The 17,561-nt window shown below is 37.7% G+C and overlaps 1 protein-coding gene across 4 annotated transcripts in view; it reads right to left on the bottom strand.

The window, feature by feature from the left end:
* Window positions 1-884: 884 nt before the first annotated feature.
* Window positions 885-17,561, bottom strand: part of LOC131545001 (transmembrane channel-like protein 3) — a 40,025-nt gene continuing 23,348 nt past the window's right edge. For all 4 annotated transcript variants that reach the window (XM_058783587.1, XM_058783588.1, XM_058783589.1 and 1 more), the window contains 7 exons: window positions 14,360-14,470; window positions 9,330-9,455; window positions 7,946-8,024; window positions 7,737-7,779; window positions 7,297-7,561; window positions 7,128-7,199; window positions 885-3,825 (listed from right to left, as the gene is read on the bottom strand). In XM_058783587.1, the coding sequence (XP_058639570.1) occupies window positions 2,958-3,825; window positions 7,128-7,199; window positions 7,297-7,561; window positions 7,737-7,779; window positions 7,946-8,024; window positions 9,330-9,455; window positions 14,360-14,470 (1,564 nt within the window). In that variant the 3' untranslated portion in view covers window positions 885-2,957. The remainder of the gene's footprint in view (window positions 3,826-7,127; window positions 7,200-7,296; window positions 7,562-7,736; window positions 7,780-7,945; window positions 8,025-9,329; window positions 9,456-14,359; window positions 14,471-17,561) is intronic.

The following is a 17,561-nucleotide window of genomic DNA, read 5'->3' as shown; positions in this document are numbered from 1 at the left end:
GTCGATCCTGTTTTACATTGACTCGTCCCCATTGCCGCATGCATTATTAAACACAGACGCATTATTTAAATATGAATTAGTTTCACCAAAATATTTTATTAATATCACATTTAGATGAACATGGGGCAATTTTAAATAATTAAGCTACTTTTGTTTGAGCAGATGTTGTCCTTTTTTTTTTTTTTTAAATGATTTTATCTAGGCTAAACAATTCAGTAGTATTAACAATGGTTTTGATTAGTTTTGAGGTATATTATCTCAAAACATTATATCCTTTGATAAAGTTACAGAAATCAGTAGCTACAGCAAAGGTTGACAATCTCATCTAAACTCATTTTTAAAAATGCCATGGATTTTGTGCCTGAGCTTGACAAGAAAATTTGTGCCTTGTCCTTAATAAAAATACTTCCTTAAAGCTTACTTGCAACACAAGCATATTCATAACCCTCCTGGACTCAAATAGTATTTTTTTTTTTTTTTTTTTTTTTTTTAAACACATATTCCTATTTCATGCCAAAGCTTATGGAGTATGGAGGACGAGAAATAACTTAAGTATACATAAATAAATAAATAAATACATACATGCATAAATAAATAAATATAGAAATACATAAATAAATGAAGAAATGAATAATTAATTAAATGCTGAAATACATAAATAAATAAATAAATAAAATGTAGAAATACATATAGAAATACACAAATGAATAAATAATTAAATGCTGAAATACATAAATAAATAAATAAATGTAGAAATACATAAATGAATAAATAAATATAGAAATACATAAATAAATGAAGAAATAATTAAATGCTGAAATACATAAATAAATATAGAAATACATAAATAAATGTAGAAATACATAAATGAATGAATGAATAAATAATTTTGTCAAAAGTGTCATTTTTAATTGTGCAGCTTTGTTACCACATTCAGAAATGTAATAATTTTGGGACTGGTCATTAACCTGTTTCAACCTGTTAATCTGAATATTGATATTCAAAGTGTTGAGTTAATCATGCTTAGCGGGAACTTTTACATAACCTTTTCCCCTGTTGCCCATGATCATTTGGATCAATACCTCAATCCCCACACACTGAGAGGGAAAAGTGTTTGATGTGGGTTTTTCAATGGTTGACTCTTAAATTTTTATTTTATTTTCGTACACACCCAATCTTGAATTCACATTTTTAGCCTTGAATCAGACAGCACAATCTACAAATATCCAAACATTATCATTTTTTAATATCAGATTTAATGGAAATCTAGGTACATGCAAAGTATACTTATATAGACTAGTTATTTCTTTGTGCTTTACAAGGCAAAACTGCAACTTTTATATGATAAACCTATATATATATATATATATATATATATATATATATATTACAACAAATCACTGGCTCTGTTCCAAACCCTAGTAAGCTGCCATGCTGTCTACTGCTTACATAGGCAGCTGACTTTTAAGGAGGGATCCTAACTACAATGGAAATTCATAAATGACTGATTTGGAACACACCTCATAGATAGCACCTGGCACTCAGAGTTTGTCATTTGCATGTTGCTACACTATACACAAATATATTTTTCATTATTTAATGGAATGCGCTATATTTATAATAAACATCTCTCAACTCTATCCACCATCTTGGATTGATTTACTGCATGCTGTACTTCAGATACAGTTAGAGGTGGGACTACTCAAGTTCCCCATTTGCGACGTCAACAATTTCTAACTAAGAATGAACTCACCTCCACTTAAAATAACCAATAGAATGTCAATTTAGTTGCCATCAACTTGAAAAGTGTGCTTCTCCTTGAAGTTGGGAGTTAATTGATCTGCTCTAAATGAGTTGGATTATCCTAATTTGTGCACTATTCAAGTGGTTATATTTAAGCAGAAGTGGGGGGGGGGGATCTCATAGATATGTATATGATGCCACATTTCATCACTCCAGACACGTCAATGTGTCCACCATCTTGGAACGGTCACTGTGCCATCACTTACAGTAAAAAAAATCAATGAATTTTCCAAGATGCCACAACATTGCGCAGCCTCTGGCTGTAAAAACTGCCAAAATTCCTGAAGAAATGGGATAAACTTTCATAAGGGAGAATGTGTTGGCTTGTGTTTTTAATACGTATTAACTCAATATTACAGGTTTTTAAACTATAGTAAGTTTTTAATGCTGTGTTAGCTAATGGCTTCATCTGCTTGTATTGTATTAGTTCAGCAAAATCATCTGCTGAAGTCTATTGCAGATATAGATATTCATACACGCGTACAACAATGGTTGCAGACGCACAGTCAACTTGCTCTCAAGTGTTCACAGACCAGCTTTGACCATTCCAATATGGTGGGCGGCTTACATATAGTGGCCCAAAGAATCAGCTACTAATAAAACATCTATGTATGCATATCTATGGGAGAATCCAAGTTGTTTGGAATATGCATTCTGGTATAGGATGCATATGAAGCTGCATTACAATTTGGCCAGAAGGCAGCATTTCAAGGCTAGATTACACTACAGGAGTTTTGCCCAGATTTTTTGCCCTGAACAAGCTTATGCTAGTTGCTGAGATTCAGAGTCATTCTGCAGATTTTGGGCAGTCAGAGTTCACAACATTGCGTAGTGTATGATGCTCCACCTGATTCTATCCAGCTGGAGGATATCAAACGTGTTTGATATTTTTAGCCAATTTTAGAACACCTGTTGTTTTCATTTGTCACGTCTCCAAGCATCAACTAGGAACAACCGAAAAGTCATCAGATCATGTATGATGCCTAGTGTTTTCAAATCTGATTTTAAAAGCTGTGTAATGCATTCCAGATTTTAGAAGGCAGGATAATGCAACTTTTGAAACACACTTGGTGTTGGTGTACACCTAAAATGCTTCCTACGTAGACATCTTACCAGTGTTTTCGAACAGAGCCATAATCTCAGCTCTAAACAGGTTAAACGTTAGAGCAGACAAGATCATTAGTACCAGACACATTGAGTTTAACGCGGTTCTTGGATTTTTTTTTGGTCAGCTTGGCGCTGGACTTCAGGTACTTCTCTTTGTTGTGAATGACTTGGATGTACTGGTCAGTGCTGCTGTTTTGTTGGTCACTACTGGACGCCAGCGATGCAGAATCCGACTCTGTCAGCGACGGCTCCACTTTATGCTTGGTCTTGGGCTTGACGTATGGTTCGCCGTACCTGTGAACCGACTCTGGGCCTCGGATGTTTGTTTGAGGGTCATTCACCCAATCGTCTTCTTGATCGTCCTCTTCTTCATCGGCGTATAAACCCTGCTCCATAGACAACTGACTGTTTATTGTATCGCCAATGTAGAATCGTGCGGTCTGATGGATATCCGAGAGTGATGTTGGACGGTTCGACTGTTTGGACAACACCCTCCTTGTGCTGCTCTTCGGATCTTCCTCTTCCTCCTCCTCCTCTTCCTCGCTGAGGTGTGGCTGGTGGCTTCGGTGAGGAGTACGAGGAATGTAGCACTTCACGTTGCGTGGATAAAGCTCTACGATCTCCGTCGGTTCGTCCGTGAGGCGGTAATGTCTCTGTATGCGTGTATTTGAGCGCATGAGCTTCTTGCGAGCTTCGTGTTCGTTGACGATGACGTAGCGTGTCGTATGTGCCCGGCGGCCCGCATAGCTCTGAGCCGTGATTACGCCGGGCTCGGTGCGCATGGCCCGGAGGGTCTTCCGAAACAGCGGATCGGAGTGGATGTTCTCGGCATACCGTGCACATGGGTTGTAGGCCATGTTGTGGTAGGACTTGGAGCGGGAGGAACCGCTGGTGCTGCCCAAGCACCCAGAATGCCTAGATATCAGAGAATGCAACATGTGAAATGAATATGTAGCCTATGCTTGCACATATTCACCCTACCTTTTATAAGCTCAAGAAACAGACCTTTATGATGCAGCTTGCAATTTATGTTAAAGGAACAGTTAAACCAAAGCTGCAGTTCTTTTTTTATCATTTACCAAGTAGTTCCAAAACCTTTATTGTTCTTTCTCTTGTGAAACAAAAAGGAGATGTTAAGCAAAAAAATGGATGGTGATTTATACCGTCAAGGACTAAAAGCACCATAAAAGCAATCTGCCCACATTCTTCTTAAGAGCTCACTTTGTGTTTCACAGAAAAAGTAAAATAAATGTAGGGTTGGAATGACATGAGAGTGAGTAAATGATGACTATGTTTTCAGTTTTAGTGAATAGTTCCTTTAATTAAGTAGTATGAAGTGCATTGCATTTTATGAAATGAAAGGTAAAGCCAAATGACGTTTTACACTCAAATTGCAAGCACTAATGACCCTATCTGCTGATATGATAGAGCAATATAAATAAGGTACAGATAGATATTTAAGTTAGTTTTTTTTTAAGTGAAGCTCTTTGAACAGCATCTATATTTACATTTATTCTTTTAGCAAACACTTTTATCCAAAGCGACCTACAAAGAACATCACAAGCAATGTCAATGCTTCATGAGACGCACAGTGCCAAGTATAATGCAAGTATAACATCAAATGCAGAAAAGTATAGAAAGAGAGAATGATTATTTGACTTGTACCTCAGTTTAAAAAATAAATAAATTAAAAAAAGCACATTTACAGTAATGCGCATAAACAATTTAAGTCAAGCAAGCCAATGTTCTGAAGGGTTTAAAAGCAGGAATATAAAGTTAGTATTTCGTTAAAGCACTTAACATTAATTATTCAGAAAGTGTTTACTGCAGTTATTTGTTTGGTCAGTAAAGCAGTCTAAATTATACTTTTTGAGCTGGGACTAATTTTCTATGTGGATGAACTTCTGGTTATGAATTTCAGAAATAATTCCTGCAGTGCAGTTGCTTTATGCATCCTTATGCATATCAAGCTGAAGTTACACAGTATGACATATTCAATATTTGGATAAATTACTTCAGCATCAGCAAGTGCTTCTGTCACAGTCTTACACTGTCAAAACCTATAATATTTGAATATAGTGGCTGTGCTTTTGAAACAGTGTTTCAAGCGTAGTATTTTACTTTACCCACCTTACTGTAATCCAGTTTTATTTTAGTATTATTTATATACTGTTATAGTATTTTTTTTTGGGGGGGGGGGGAAATTAGCATTCATTTTTGTTCAGTATTTTAATTTTAGTTTTAATAAATTTTACGTGATTTTGTCATTTTTATTATTTTTAATGTTTTTATTTGGCTTTATTTCAGTTTGAAAAATTAGTTTTTCAACTTAAACTAACCAAAATAAAGTATGTAAAGGGGGGGGGGGGGGGTAGATTATTTGATCCCCTGCTGATTTTGTACGTTTGCCCACTGACAAAGAAATAATCAGTCTATAATTTTAATTGGTAGGTTTATTTGAACAGTGAGAAAAAAATCCAATCCGAATACAAAAAAACGCATTTCAAAAAAGTTATAAATTGATTTGCATTTTAATGAGTCAAATAAGTATTTGACCCCCTACCAATCAGCAGGATTTCTGGCTCCAAGGTGTCTTTTATACATGTAAGGAGATGAGATTAGGAGCAGTCTCTTAAAGGGAGTGCTCCTAATCAGTTTGTTACCTGTACAAAAGACAACCTGTCCACAGAAGCAATCAATCAATCAGATTCCAAACTCTCCACCATGGCCAAGACCAAAGAGCTGTCCAAGGATGTCAGGGACAAGATTGTAGACCTACACAAGGCTGGAATGGGCTTCAAGACCATCGGCAAGCAGCTTGGTGAGAAGGTGATAACAGTTGGTGTGATTATTCACAAATGGAAAAAACACTTAATAACTGTCAATCTCCCTCGGTCTGGGGCTCCATGCAAGATCTCATCTCGTGGAGTTTCAATGATCATGAGAACGGTGAGGAATCAGCCCAGAACTACACGGGAGGATCCTGTCAATGATCTCAAGGCAGCTGGGACCAATTGGTAACACACTACGCCGTGAAGGACTGAAATCCTGCAGCGCCCGCAAGGTCCCCCTGCTCACGAAAGCACATGTACAGCCCGACTGAAGTTTGCCAATGATTTGGAGGAGAACTGGGTGAAAGTGTTGTGGTCAGATGAGACCAAAATCCAGCTCTTTTGCATCAACTCAACTCGCCGTGTTTGGAGAAGGAGGAATGCTGCCTATGTTCCCCAAGAACACCATCCCCACCGTCAAACATGGAGGTGGAAACATTATGCTTCGGGGGTGTTTTTCTGCTAAGGGGACAGGACAACTGCACCGCATCAAAGGGACGATGGACAGGGCCATGTACCGTCAGGGCCAGGGCACTGAAGCCAGCCAGGGCATTGAAAATGGGTCGAGGATGGGTATTCCAGCATGACAATGACCCAAAACACACGGCCAAGGCAACGAAGGAGTGGTTCAAGAAGAAGCACATTAAGGTCCTGAAGTGGCCTAGCCAGCCTCCTCCAGACCTTAATCCCATAGAAAATCTGTGGAGGGAGCTGAAGGTTGGAGTTGCCAAACGTCAGCCTCAAAACCTTAATGACTTGGAGAGGATCTGCAAAGAGGAGTGGGACAAAATCCCTCCTGAGATGTGTGCAAACCTGGCGGCCAACTACAAGAAACGTCTGACCTCTGTGATTGCCAACAAGAGTTTTGCCACCAAGTACTAACTCATGTTTTGCGAAGGGGTCAAATATTTTTAATACCTGCAAATCAATTTATAACTTTTTTGAAAATGTGTTTTTCTGGATTTTTTTTGTTGTTATTCTGTCTCTCACTGTTCAAATAAACCTACCATTAAAATTATAGACTGATCATTTCTTTGTCAGTGGGCAAACGTACAAAATCAGCAGGGGATCAAATAATTTTTTTCTCCTCTGTATTTAAGTTTGTTTTTTATTCAGTATTTATAATTTCAGCTTTATTTCAATTTACAAAAATATTTTAATAGTTTTAATTTTAGTTACAACACAACTGTAATCGTTATTTTTACCTTTAAAAAATGAGGAGAGATATTATTTTCTGCAGTAATCTACATTATGCCACAAATGCTGTTGAAAGAGCTTCATTTGTATTGAATTCTGGAACACTGCTTTAATAGATTACCATCATAGGTAAAAACAAGATTACAGAATTATGTTTATGCATAATCAAACTTCATGAATATACCAAACCTGACGGGTATGTACTCCACTCGTCGTACTTGTCTTTGAGGAACTGAGGGGCTGCTGTACATTCTGAAAGCACTACATGGGCAGAAATGGAGGGCAGTGAAGCTTCATGAACTGCAGATGTATGGCAGCTAAGCAGCAGTCAAATATAAAGTCACAGATCAGCACAGACCTACTGGCCACAGGCTCTGCTTTGTGTTTCTGCCGCACAGGAACAGGGGGGCTCCGTGTCGCTCCGGCGGCTCTAGGGATGTCCGGCCTTGAAGCCGACTGCGTTATGGTCCGGATGCTGTTGCCATGGCGGATGGGAGATTCGAAGTTGGTGACGCTACCGTTGCGGCGTGGAGGAGAGGCGGAGCGGGCAGACGACTCCATACTAGTAATGTCGCTCTCTTGTTCCGGCTTTTTATCGCTGCCCTCAGGTGGCTGCAGACATGCTGTAAATCACACATTTACACACCCAAATGTCCAGCCAACTGGTGACAAGCTGATATTGCCTTATGACGTTATATATTGTGAGTACATAACTTTGGCCATTACTGCTCAGCAGCCTGAAATGGGCCCGAAACGTTCTCTTGTATTCGTAATGAAGATAGTTTATAGACAAAGTACCTGCAGCTAACTGAAATACTTTCTTCTTGTCGTCTGTCCTCTCCTGCAACAGGAGATTTAATTAGCGTTATAAAATAAACTGCTGGAGAAATGAGATTATATGAAATCCAAAGACCTCATCCTGTTTCGCTTGGGGTCCTTATTGTAAATCATGGATCTGTTAAATGAACTGAAATACATCATGATGATATTCAGTTTCGAGTACTTACGGTCTGCAGCTGCAGTCTCAGCTGGCTGTTGGTGACTTTGAGTGATCTAGCGATGGACTGGAGGTAGTAGATCAGCATGCTGAAAGAGACAGTGACGAACAGCACAAGGTTGAGTAACTGAAGGCATTTGTACTGCTCGCCTGGTCGAATTATGTTGGCTTGACAAAACCAACATGCTGATATTGTACATACAGGGGTAAGGACTTTTTATCGCCAATGTCGAACTCTCTAACCAAGGCCAAAACTTTGAAATGTAACTCCTAACATTTTTAGTCTACATCCTCCTCCAAACTCAGCAGCAATGAAGCTATGCTCTTCCTTAATTGAATCAACCTGTGTTTTTCCTACAGCAGACTATGAAAAGCACCAACATTACATAATGTCAGTATTTTCTGTTTATTTATTTTTTAAATAGTTGTCAGCAAGGACACATTCAACTGATCAAAAATGACAGCGATCTTTGTTTGCTCCACACAGAGATCTGATCTGATCATCATCCAGTCTGTCTGGAATCACATGAAGAAACAGAACAATCTGAGACTAAATCCAGAAGAACTGTGGCAACGTCTTCAAGATGCTTCAAGAAATCTACCTGCAAAGCTAAAAACTATGTGCAAGTGCACCGAGGGCAAAAGCTGCTTTAAACGCAAAGGATGGACACACCAAATGCTGATTTAATTTAGTTAATAGAAGTTAACTAACATCCTCATTTTACAGTATTTTTAAACAAGTGCCTGAAACTTTTAACAGTAGGCTTTGTAGGTAGGTCTCTTGAAGCACATATAGACAGACTGGATGATGATCAGATCTGATCTCTGTGTGGAGCAAACAAAGACCTCACTCGATTATTACAATTAACGGCAAAATTAATGTTTGGAAATGTAAACTGATATTTCCTACTGACACACTACAGCAAAAGATAGAAATAACTGACTTTAAACCATTTTTAGCTGGTGAAAATACTAGTGGCCTAAGACTTTTGCACAGTACTGTATATATAAGAATGATTTCTGAAGAATTATGTGACAGTGAAGACTGGAGTGATGATGCTGAAAAATCAGCTTTGCGTCACAGGAATAAATTACATTTTAAAATATACTGCAGTAGAAAACAGTTATTTTAAATTCTAATAGTATTTGACAATATTTCTCTTTTTACTCTATTTGTGATCAAATAAGCGCAGCCTTGGTGAATAAAAGAGACTTTTGAGATGTCCTAAAACACCTTAGTAACCACTTAGCCATGCATAACAAACACAACATTCTAAGAAGAAGCTAATCTTTCAGATAAAACTTTGTCAAGCCAACATCTGTTTGTTGTTTGTAAGACTGGCTTTTTCTAGTTATTTTCTCGGTTGTAATTAAGGCCAGAGAGAAGTACTTACAAGAGTAGCAGCAGAGCGGGCAGCACCACCACAGGACTGGTGACGTAACTCATCACCTTACTGAACCACAGCGGAAAGTCATTGGCAATGGTTTCGGAGATGATGTCATAAATCTTCTCCTGTCCACTACAGAGCAGCAGAGGAGATGTGAAGAAATGCAGCTGTGCACTTTAATGCAAATTTTAAACAATTCTTATACTGCGCTAATATTTGAATCTGAATGGTAAATCATTTTGCGGTGCAATATTTTTGTATAAGTGATGCTAAACTGTATGAAGCAGGCAAATTATTTTCTAAATATTGGTGCTGGTCACATTTTAAATTAATTTCAACTCAAATAAATTTCATGTGCATTTATTCATTTATTTTGAACGTAGCTGTGTAGTTAGTAAGATAACCTAAAGTATACTAGGCATCAGGGGCCGGTTGCACCAGCTGGACGTACACCCGGTCGTAAGGCTAGGCTGGACATAAAATGCGCATTAAGTCATGCGTAGAATTTATACCCGTTGCACCATCTCGGCGTAGTGCTACGTCTGACACTAAATCTTACGCCTAGTCAAAGGTAGGTGTAAAGTGAAAACTCATGATTTGCTCGGACATTATTAGTTTTTAGGATTCATGTATGTTAGTTAATTATTACTGCAGACGTGAACTGCAATGTTTATGGTCTTTTCAGGCAGGATAAGCGATATCAGTCGCGGAGCTCGGTGTTGACTATAACACTCTGTCGACAGTAATTGAACTAATAATAATAAAAAAATGCACATCTTGTAATTATACAGTAAAATATTACATATGATCTGGGATTATTAAAAGAAATGTAGCCTACCATTCCACATCTTGCTTGGAAGGACAGTATGCTTGGAAATATTTCACGTCTTTAATTCCATTGTAGCGTGCCTGCCATTCAATAATGACAGTAAGTTTGTGCTTTGTTGTTTTTAATCAGAGATAAAAGTATCAGCTTTCAAACTCTGTCAGTTTTATCACAAAATACAAACTATAAATGTGGTTTTCCAGCCACAGAAAGACGTCACGTAAAGTCACATTTGGCTACCTCAGGAAAGACATGCATTGTACATATAACCTCGATTGTCAGCTAGAAAAAAATAACTAGAAAGAAGCCTTGTATTGCATTCATTATATTTTACTTAACCTGCCGCCTTCATTTTTAATGTTTGTTTAAAGAAATCTGTCATGGGAACATGCAGGGAGACTATATAAAAATGCGGACTTGTTAGAAAATGTTTACTCAATGAAATCATGGCGCGGTGGCTTCACTTGTTATGATGTCTTGAGCAATTCAGTTCTATATTAGTAGTTGTTGCCATTGCAGCGTGAACGTCGTCTCAGCTATATCTATAACTGCGGGAGAATGTGTCAGCGTGGACGCGCATCATCTACACCGGGCTTAGCTGCGCCTGATCGTAGTTTTAGTTGGTGCAACAGGTGTAAATATTTATCGTAAAGCTGGGCGTTGCAAAGCCCAGCGTAGGGCTTACACCCAGCTTTTTTACGTCTAGCTGGTGCAACCGGCCCCAGACAAGTCTGATCACATGGATTTATTTTGCACATGATCTGTTGATTGTAAGCATTTGTTATTAATCGCAGGGGCGATGTTATTTTAGTATAACTAGTTTATTAATTTTTAATTACAGTCATACAGTCATGGCCAAAAATATCGGCACCCTTGGTAAATATGATCAAAGGAGGCTGTGAAAATGAATCTGCATTGTTAATCCTTTTGATCTTTTATTTTTTTTAAAAATGCACAAAAATCTAACCTTTCATTGGATAATAAGAATTTTAAATGGGGGGAAATATCATTATGAAATAAATGTTTTTCTCTAATACACATTGGCCACAATTAACGGCACCCTTTTATTCAATACTTTTTGAAACCTCCATTTGCCAGTTTAACAGCTCTAAATTTTCTCCTATAATGCCTGATGAGGTTAGAGAACACCTGACAAGAGATCAGAGACCATTCCTTCATCCAGAATCACTCCAGACCCTTTAGATTCCCAGCTCTATGTTGGTGCTTCTTCTCTTCAGTTCACCCACTCATTTTCTACAGGGTTCAGGTCAGAGGACTGGAATGACCAGCAGAAGCTTGGTTTTGTGCTCAGTGACCCATTTTTGTGTTGTTTTTGAGGTTTGTGTTTGGATTATTGTACGGTTGGAAGATCCAAACATGGCCCATTATAAGATTTCCAACAGAGTCAGTCACTTGATTTTTTATCTGTTGGTATTTGATAGAATCCATGATGCCATGTGTCTAAACAAGATATCCAGGACCTCCAGCAGAAATATAGGCCCACAACATCAAAAATACAGCAGTATATTTCAATATATTTCAATATTTCATTGTACACATGGGGTACTTTTTATCCCTGTGTTCACCAAACCCATCTTGAGTGTTTGCTGCTAAAAAGCTCATTTTTTAGTTGCATCTGACCATAGAAGCCAGTCCCATTTGAAGTTCCAGTCGTGTCTGATAACTGAATATGCTGGAGTTTGTTTTTGGATGAGCGAGGAGAATTTTTCTTGAAACCCTCCCAAACAACATGTGGTGATGTAGGTGCTGTTTGACTAATATATATATATAAAGACTCCTTGGAGAGTCTTTAGCCGTCTTTAGCCACTCAAACTCTCCTTCTCACCGTGCATTAGGACGATATAGACACACGTCCTCTTCCAGGCAATTTTGTAACATTTTATGTTGATTGAAAATTCTTAATTATTGCCCTGATGGTGGAAATGGGAATTTTCACTGCTCTAGCTCTTTTCTTAAAGCCACTTCACTAATTTGTGAAGCTCAGTTATCTTTTGCTGTACATCAGAAATATATTCTTTGGTTTTTCTCATTGTGATGGATGATTAAGGGAATTTGGGCTTTGTTTTCCCTCCTATTTATATTTCTGTGAAACAGGAAGCCATGGCTGGATAATTTCATGTTCATAATCACCCTGGAGTGCTCAAAATTGTGAATATGAATGGGAATATACTTCAGAGATATTTTACTCATAAGAATTTCTAGGGGTAATGTGTCCAACGTGTATTTGAGAAAAACATTTATTTCATAATGACATTTCCCCTCATTTTAAATTCTTATTATCCAATGAAAGGTTAGATATTTGTGATTTTTTTAAATAAAAGATCAAAATGATTAACAATGCAGATTCATTTTCACAGCCTTCTTTGATCATATTTACCAAGGGTGCCGATATTTTTGGCCATGACTGTATATATATATATATATATATATATATATATATAAGTGTTGTCAATCGCTTAAAAAATAAATTTACTAATTAAATCGCAAATTTTTCTGAAATTAATCGCAATTAATCCCACCTAACATTAAAGTTTTTAAATATACTTTTATATAGCAATAATTTAACATTCAATCTTCAAATTAATGTACAAACAACATAAAGACAGTATATTTTTTTAATACTGATTTCATTGATCATCATTGATACCAATACTGATTTCTCTATAAAATCCCCCCCCCCCCCATATTTACCTATTGACTATAGCCATTCAACATTACAGTATAATTGAGAGCTATCAATTTTAACATTTATTAAACTTTTAAAAAACAACTTCTAATTTAAGTGAACTTAAAACATTCTTCATATAAACCTATTATAATAAATGTCATATTTACCTGTGCCCTTCAGCAGAAATTGAAATTATCAAAAACTGAATACTAAATTAAATATAGATGAATCATTGAAGCTATAAAAGTAATTTTTTCCTCTTTTTTTTTTCTTTGTCATTTGGTTAACAGACATCAAAGCAGCTGGTTATTTTGGCTATTATTTCTTTAAGAGCTGCTGCTGCTGAACGTGACGCAGATCTGACACACATCATATTTTCTCTCAACTCTTTTCACAATTTCAGACACACTTCAGGTCATAAAGTCGCTATTAATGAGCTGACGAGTTGAATCGGGTGTGTTAGATGAGTGAGACAGTGCTGGGCTGCTCCAGGACAGTTTTGAAAACCATTTCAGACATGTTCTATGAACTCATATAAAATATATTACATGCACGCACAGTTTTAAGGCAGCTTTAATCGCCTTTTTGGTAACTTCATGACTTAACTGACCAGCGACATTGAATGCACGTAGTTTATTTCGTGCGTTGATATGAAATGATACAGACTACAGCGTGCGTATTTAACGTGTTAACAACACGTATTTCATGCGTTAAATACGCGTATTTAACACATGAACAATCAGCGCGTTAAATACGCGTATTCAACGTATTAAATACATGTGAAATACGTGAAATCAGTTTGAATGGGTCAATGTCATTGGCTGCTGAAGACTTGGGTCAAACCATTAACTGATTAACAAAAAAAGCATGAGTGGAGAAAAATGAGGAAATGTTATTTTTATGTAATATTTTCTAAAACAGCAATTTAAATATATTATTTCTATAAGCTATACACAAAAAGAAAAGGGAAAAAAAGACAAAAGACAAAATAATTAGGCTGAATAAGCTGATCTATAGCATGTTAAATGGTGGTAGGAATGGTCTATGAATGGTACACCCCCCTAAGCTCAAATAAATGGTTTGACCCAAGTCGTCAGCAGCCAATGACATTGACCCGTTCAAACTGATTTTTAACGCGTATTTAACACGTATTTCACGTGCATTTGACACACTGAATACGCGTATTTAACGCACTGATTTTTCATGCGTTAAATATGCGTATTTAACGTGTGAAATATGTGTTGTTCAAAATGCAACTATATGCAACTATAGTATATTGAAATGTAGTGTATACTGTATGGTTTCTTTGCATTTCCATTAGTGCTACCAAACAAAATTGCAAAAATAGTGATAAAAACTCACACCATTGTTTGAGTCAGTATTGCTGTGTCGGCCTATTCAACCACAAATGACTTACTCATAGGTGTCTCCACAGAGTATTTCAACATTCAAAAAATTATACACATCACCTTAAAAGAGATTAGATTTAAATGCAGCCCCACACAGGACAGTTTTATTTACCTGAACGGTCCACAGTACTGAGACGGCCGGTACCTCACAATGGCAAAAATGGTCGGTAACATACACAGGAAAAGCATGAAGAGAAGCATCGCCAGATAGAAGTTATTTGATCTGGGGGGAAAAAAAAATTAAATTAAAAACCGTAATCTACTTTGAATTCACTCAGGTTGACAATGAAACTGATAATATCTGATAAGTTACACACTCCCCGCCTGCAGTGGGACGATTCCTTTTTATCATATAAAACACAGCACTGAAGATGAAATACGCTTAGTCTACACGGTAATGTTTCGCCTCACATCTGCGACTGACTGATAAAGCTACGATGAAGATGCAATTACATAAATCTGAAAGGGAGAGCGAGACTGATGCTTTGACCAACCCAGTTGCTTGTCACACTGAAGTATCCACTGTTATCTCTGTACTCACCACACTGGAAAATGAGAGGGATTTGAATTCAGTCAAGCAGAGAACAAAAGTGTTACGTTCAGAGAGACACTGAATGCTGGCTGACTTTAAATTAATCTCACAGCTCGTAAAAAGCTAAATTGTTTCACATTGCAGCTCTTGTCAGAGGAATTTACACTCCTCATTTTTTTCCAAAGGAAACATGGAGATAGCTAGGTGGTGCTTTTAAGGGCAGCCGCATGAATGTTGAGCTGTTTGGCAGTCGGGTCTTTTTAGCTTTTTAAACAATTTTAACTTAATATAGTTTGGAAATGCACGGATAGATCATTTACTTGTATGATTATATTGCTATATTGGGAGTTAGGACATGTGGATGGATTTATTTCTGGGAGATTTTGGATGGATTTTGGTATGCGGCCTACTCTTCTACAGCTGGGTGGATGATAAGAAACTATTGAGGAAACCATCTTCAAGTAATTGTTTCCTTCTTCTCCTTACAATGGCATAACCTGGACATTTAAGTGATTTCCATTTTTTAAGAAGTCTGAGAAGATGTGCATCTCCTTAGCTCCTTAAGTTAAGAACATCCTGCAGTTAAATGGGATTCTTCGACTCAGATCTCGCCCAAGGGGTAAGAAAGTAAGAAATTATATTCATTCAATATGTACAATTGTTGGAAATCGCCCTACTTCTTGTGGAACTGCTGTGGATATTAAAAGACTGGGCAAACTGAATGTTTTTATCTGACTGTTGCTACCAACCCAAGAACTTAATTCATATCAAGATAAACCAACGCAAGTCAATACCATCTATGCCTGGTTTTCTCCTTTCTAATGTGCATTCTTTACGCCACAAATGTGATGAGCTGCAGTGAAGCACTGAATAATAACTCAGCAGTTGTCGCTGTTTCAGAGACTTGGCTAAATGATGGTATCCCAGATTCAATTGTAACTTTTCCCGGATATACAATACATCGGCGGGATCGCAAGGGAGGTGGGGGAGGAGGAGTTGCCTTGTATGTTTGTAATACCATCAAACAAATTCGACTGACTCATCTAGAAGAGGAAGAGCATGAAGCTTTGTGGGTCTGGTTATGTCCCAGTCATCTTCCTCGAGGGTTAAGTTGTATTATTGCTGCTGTGCTATATTTTCCACCACGCTCTTCTGCAACAGCCCAACCTGATTTACTATTCTCACAGTATTTGGATAGTTGTCTCAGATATATTGAATGTAACTACCAACAGGCTGCAATTGTCATACTTGGTGATACAAATAAGTACAAGTATGAAACCATCTGCAGCAGACATGGTTTGAAACAAATCGTGGCTGGAGCAACAAGAAAGGCTAGTCAACTAGACTCTATATTTACCAATATTTCCTCCATGTATCAGACACCAGAACATTTGCCTCCTGTTGGCTCGTCTGACCATCAGACTATCTTGCTAAATGCAGGAAACTGGCCCACCAAGTCTATTAAACATTTTTTTTTTGTTACAGAATACGTACTCCTGAGACAATCAGGGAACTGGGCCTCCTTATGAACACTACTGATTTTTCTCATATTCACGAAGCTATGGATCCTGAGGCCAAGGTTGGTGTCTTTACTTCCACTATCATATCTATCTTGGATAAAACAGTTCCATTAAAGAAAGTCTCTGTCACAAACACCACAGATAAGCCTTGGATGACTGTTCAAATTAAAGATCTGATAAAAGATAGACAGTGTGCTTTTTGTTCTGGCGACAAAACCTCTTATAGGAAGTTAAAAATCAATCATTGCCAAAAAAATCAACGCAAAGAAACAATATTACCAGCATGAGGTGGAGGAACTGCGATGCTCCAAGCCAAAACATGGTTTAAGTCAGTGAAAAATTTAATGGGGACGGAAGGAGATAAGAGTGACATGGTGTCTCAGGATCAAAACATCATGCAACGTGAGTGTGACACTCTATAGGCACTTTGCTTCTTTGTGGAATTATGCGAGCCACATTTCTTTGTCTGAGGATGAAGTTACCTGCAAGTTGTCAAATTGTAGTGTACCTCCTCTGAGTACAGGACAAGTTAAGACTAGAATCCGTAAAGTGAATGCAGCCAAGGCTGCTGGTCCCGACTGCGTTCCTCCTTGGGTGCTAAAGACTTTTCATGAAGAGCTAGCACCGGTGTTATGTGACATCTTCAATACATGCATCCAGCATAACATTTTTCCAAAACAATGGAAGGAGGCTATTGTCAAAGCTGTTCCTAAAAAAGCAAAGCCTAGTTTTCCAGCAGATTATCGCCAGATCTCACTACTCAGCTGTGTTGGAAAAGTGTTTGAAGGAATCCTCAGAGATGCCATTCTGGAGGATACAGTTACTAAGATCGAACCATCACAACACGGCTTTATGAGGAACAGATCAACTGGCACTGCCTTGATTCAAATTCTGCAGCACTGGCATGAAGCACTTAACAGCTCCCCTAAAATGGATATACATGCTGTTTTTGTTGACTTCACTCGAGCTTTTGACACAATTGGACATTGTCGACTGCTACATTCCTTAGCTGACTTGCAAGTCAGAAGACCCCTTTGGCTTATTGTAAGGAGCCATCTGAGTAACAGAGAGAAGAGGGTGAAGTGGGGCTCCTGTGTGTGTAACTCCTTTCCAGTTCCAGCTGGTGTTCCTCAAGGGGAACTTATATTCCCTCTGCTTTTTGTCATTTGCATAAATAGCCTGGATTCATATTTGCCTCTTTCGGTAATACCTGTGAAATATGCTGATGATCTAACAATCACAGAGTTTCTAATGGGATATTT

This window comes from Onychostoma macrolepis, chromosome 07 (genome assembly GCF_012432095.1).
Source record: "Onychostoma macrolepis isolate SWU-2019 chromosome 07, ASM1243209v1, whole genome shotgun sequence".
NCBI lineage: Eukaryota > Metazoa > Chordata > Actinopteri > Cypriniformes > Cyprinidae > Onychostoma > Onychostoma macrolepis.
This window is presented reverse-complemented; position numbering and strand designations above follow the sequence as displayed.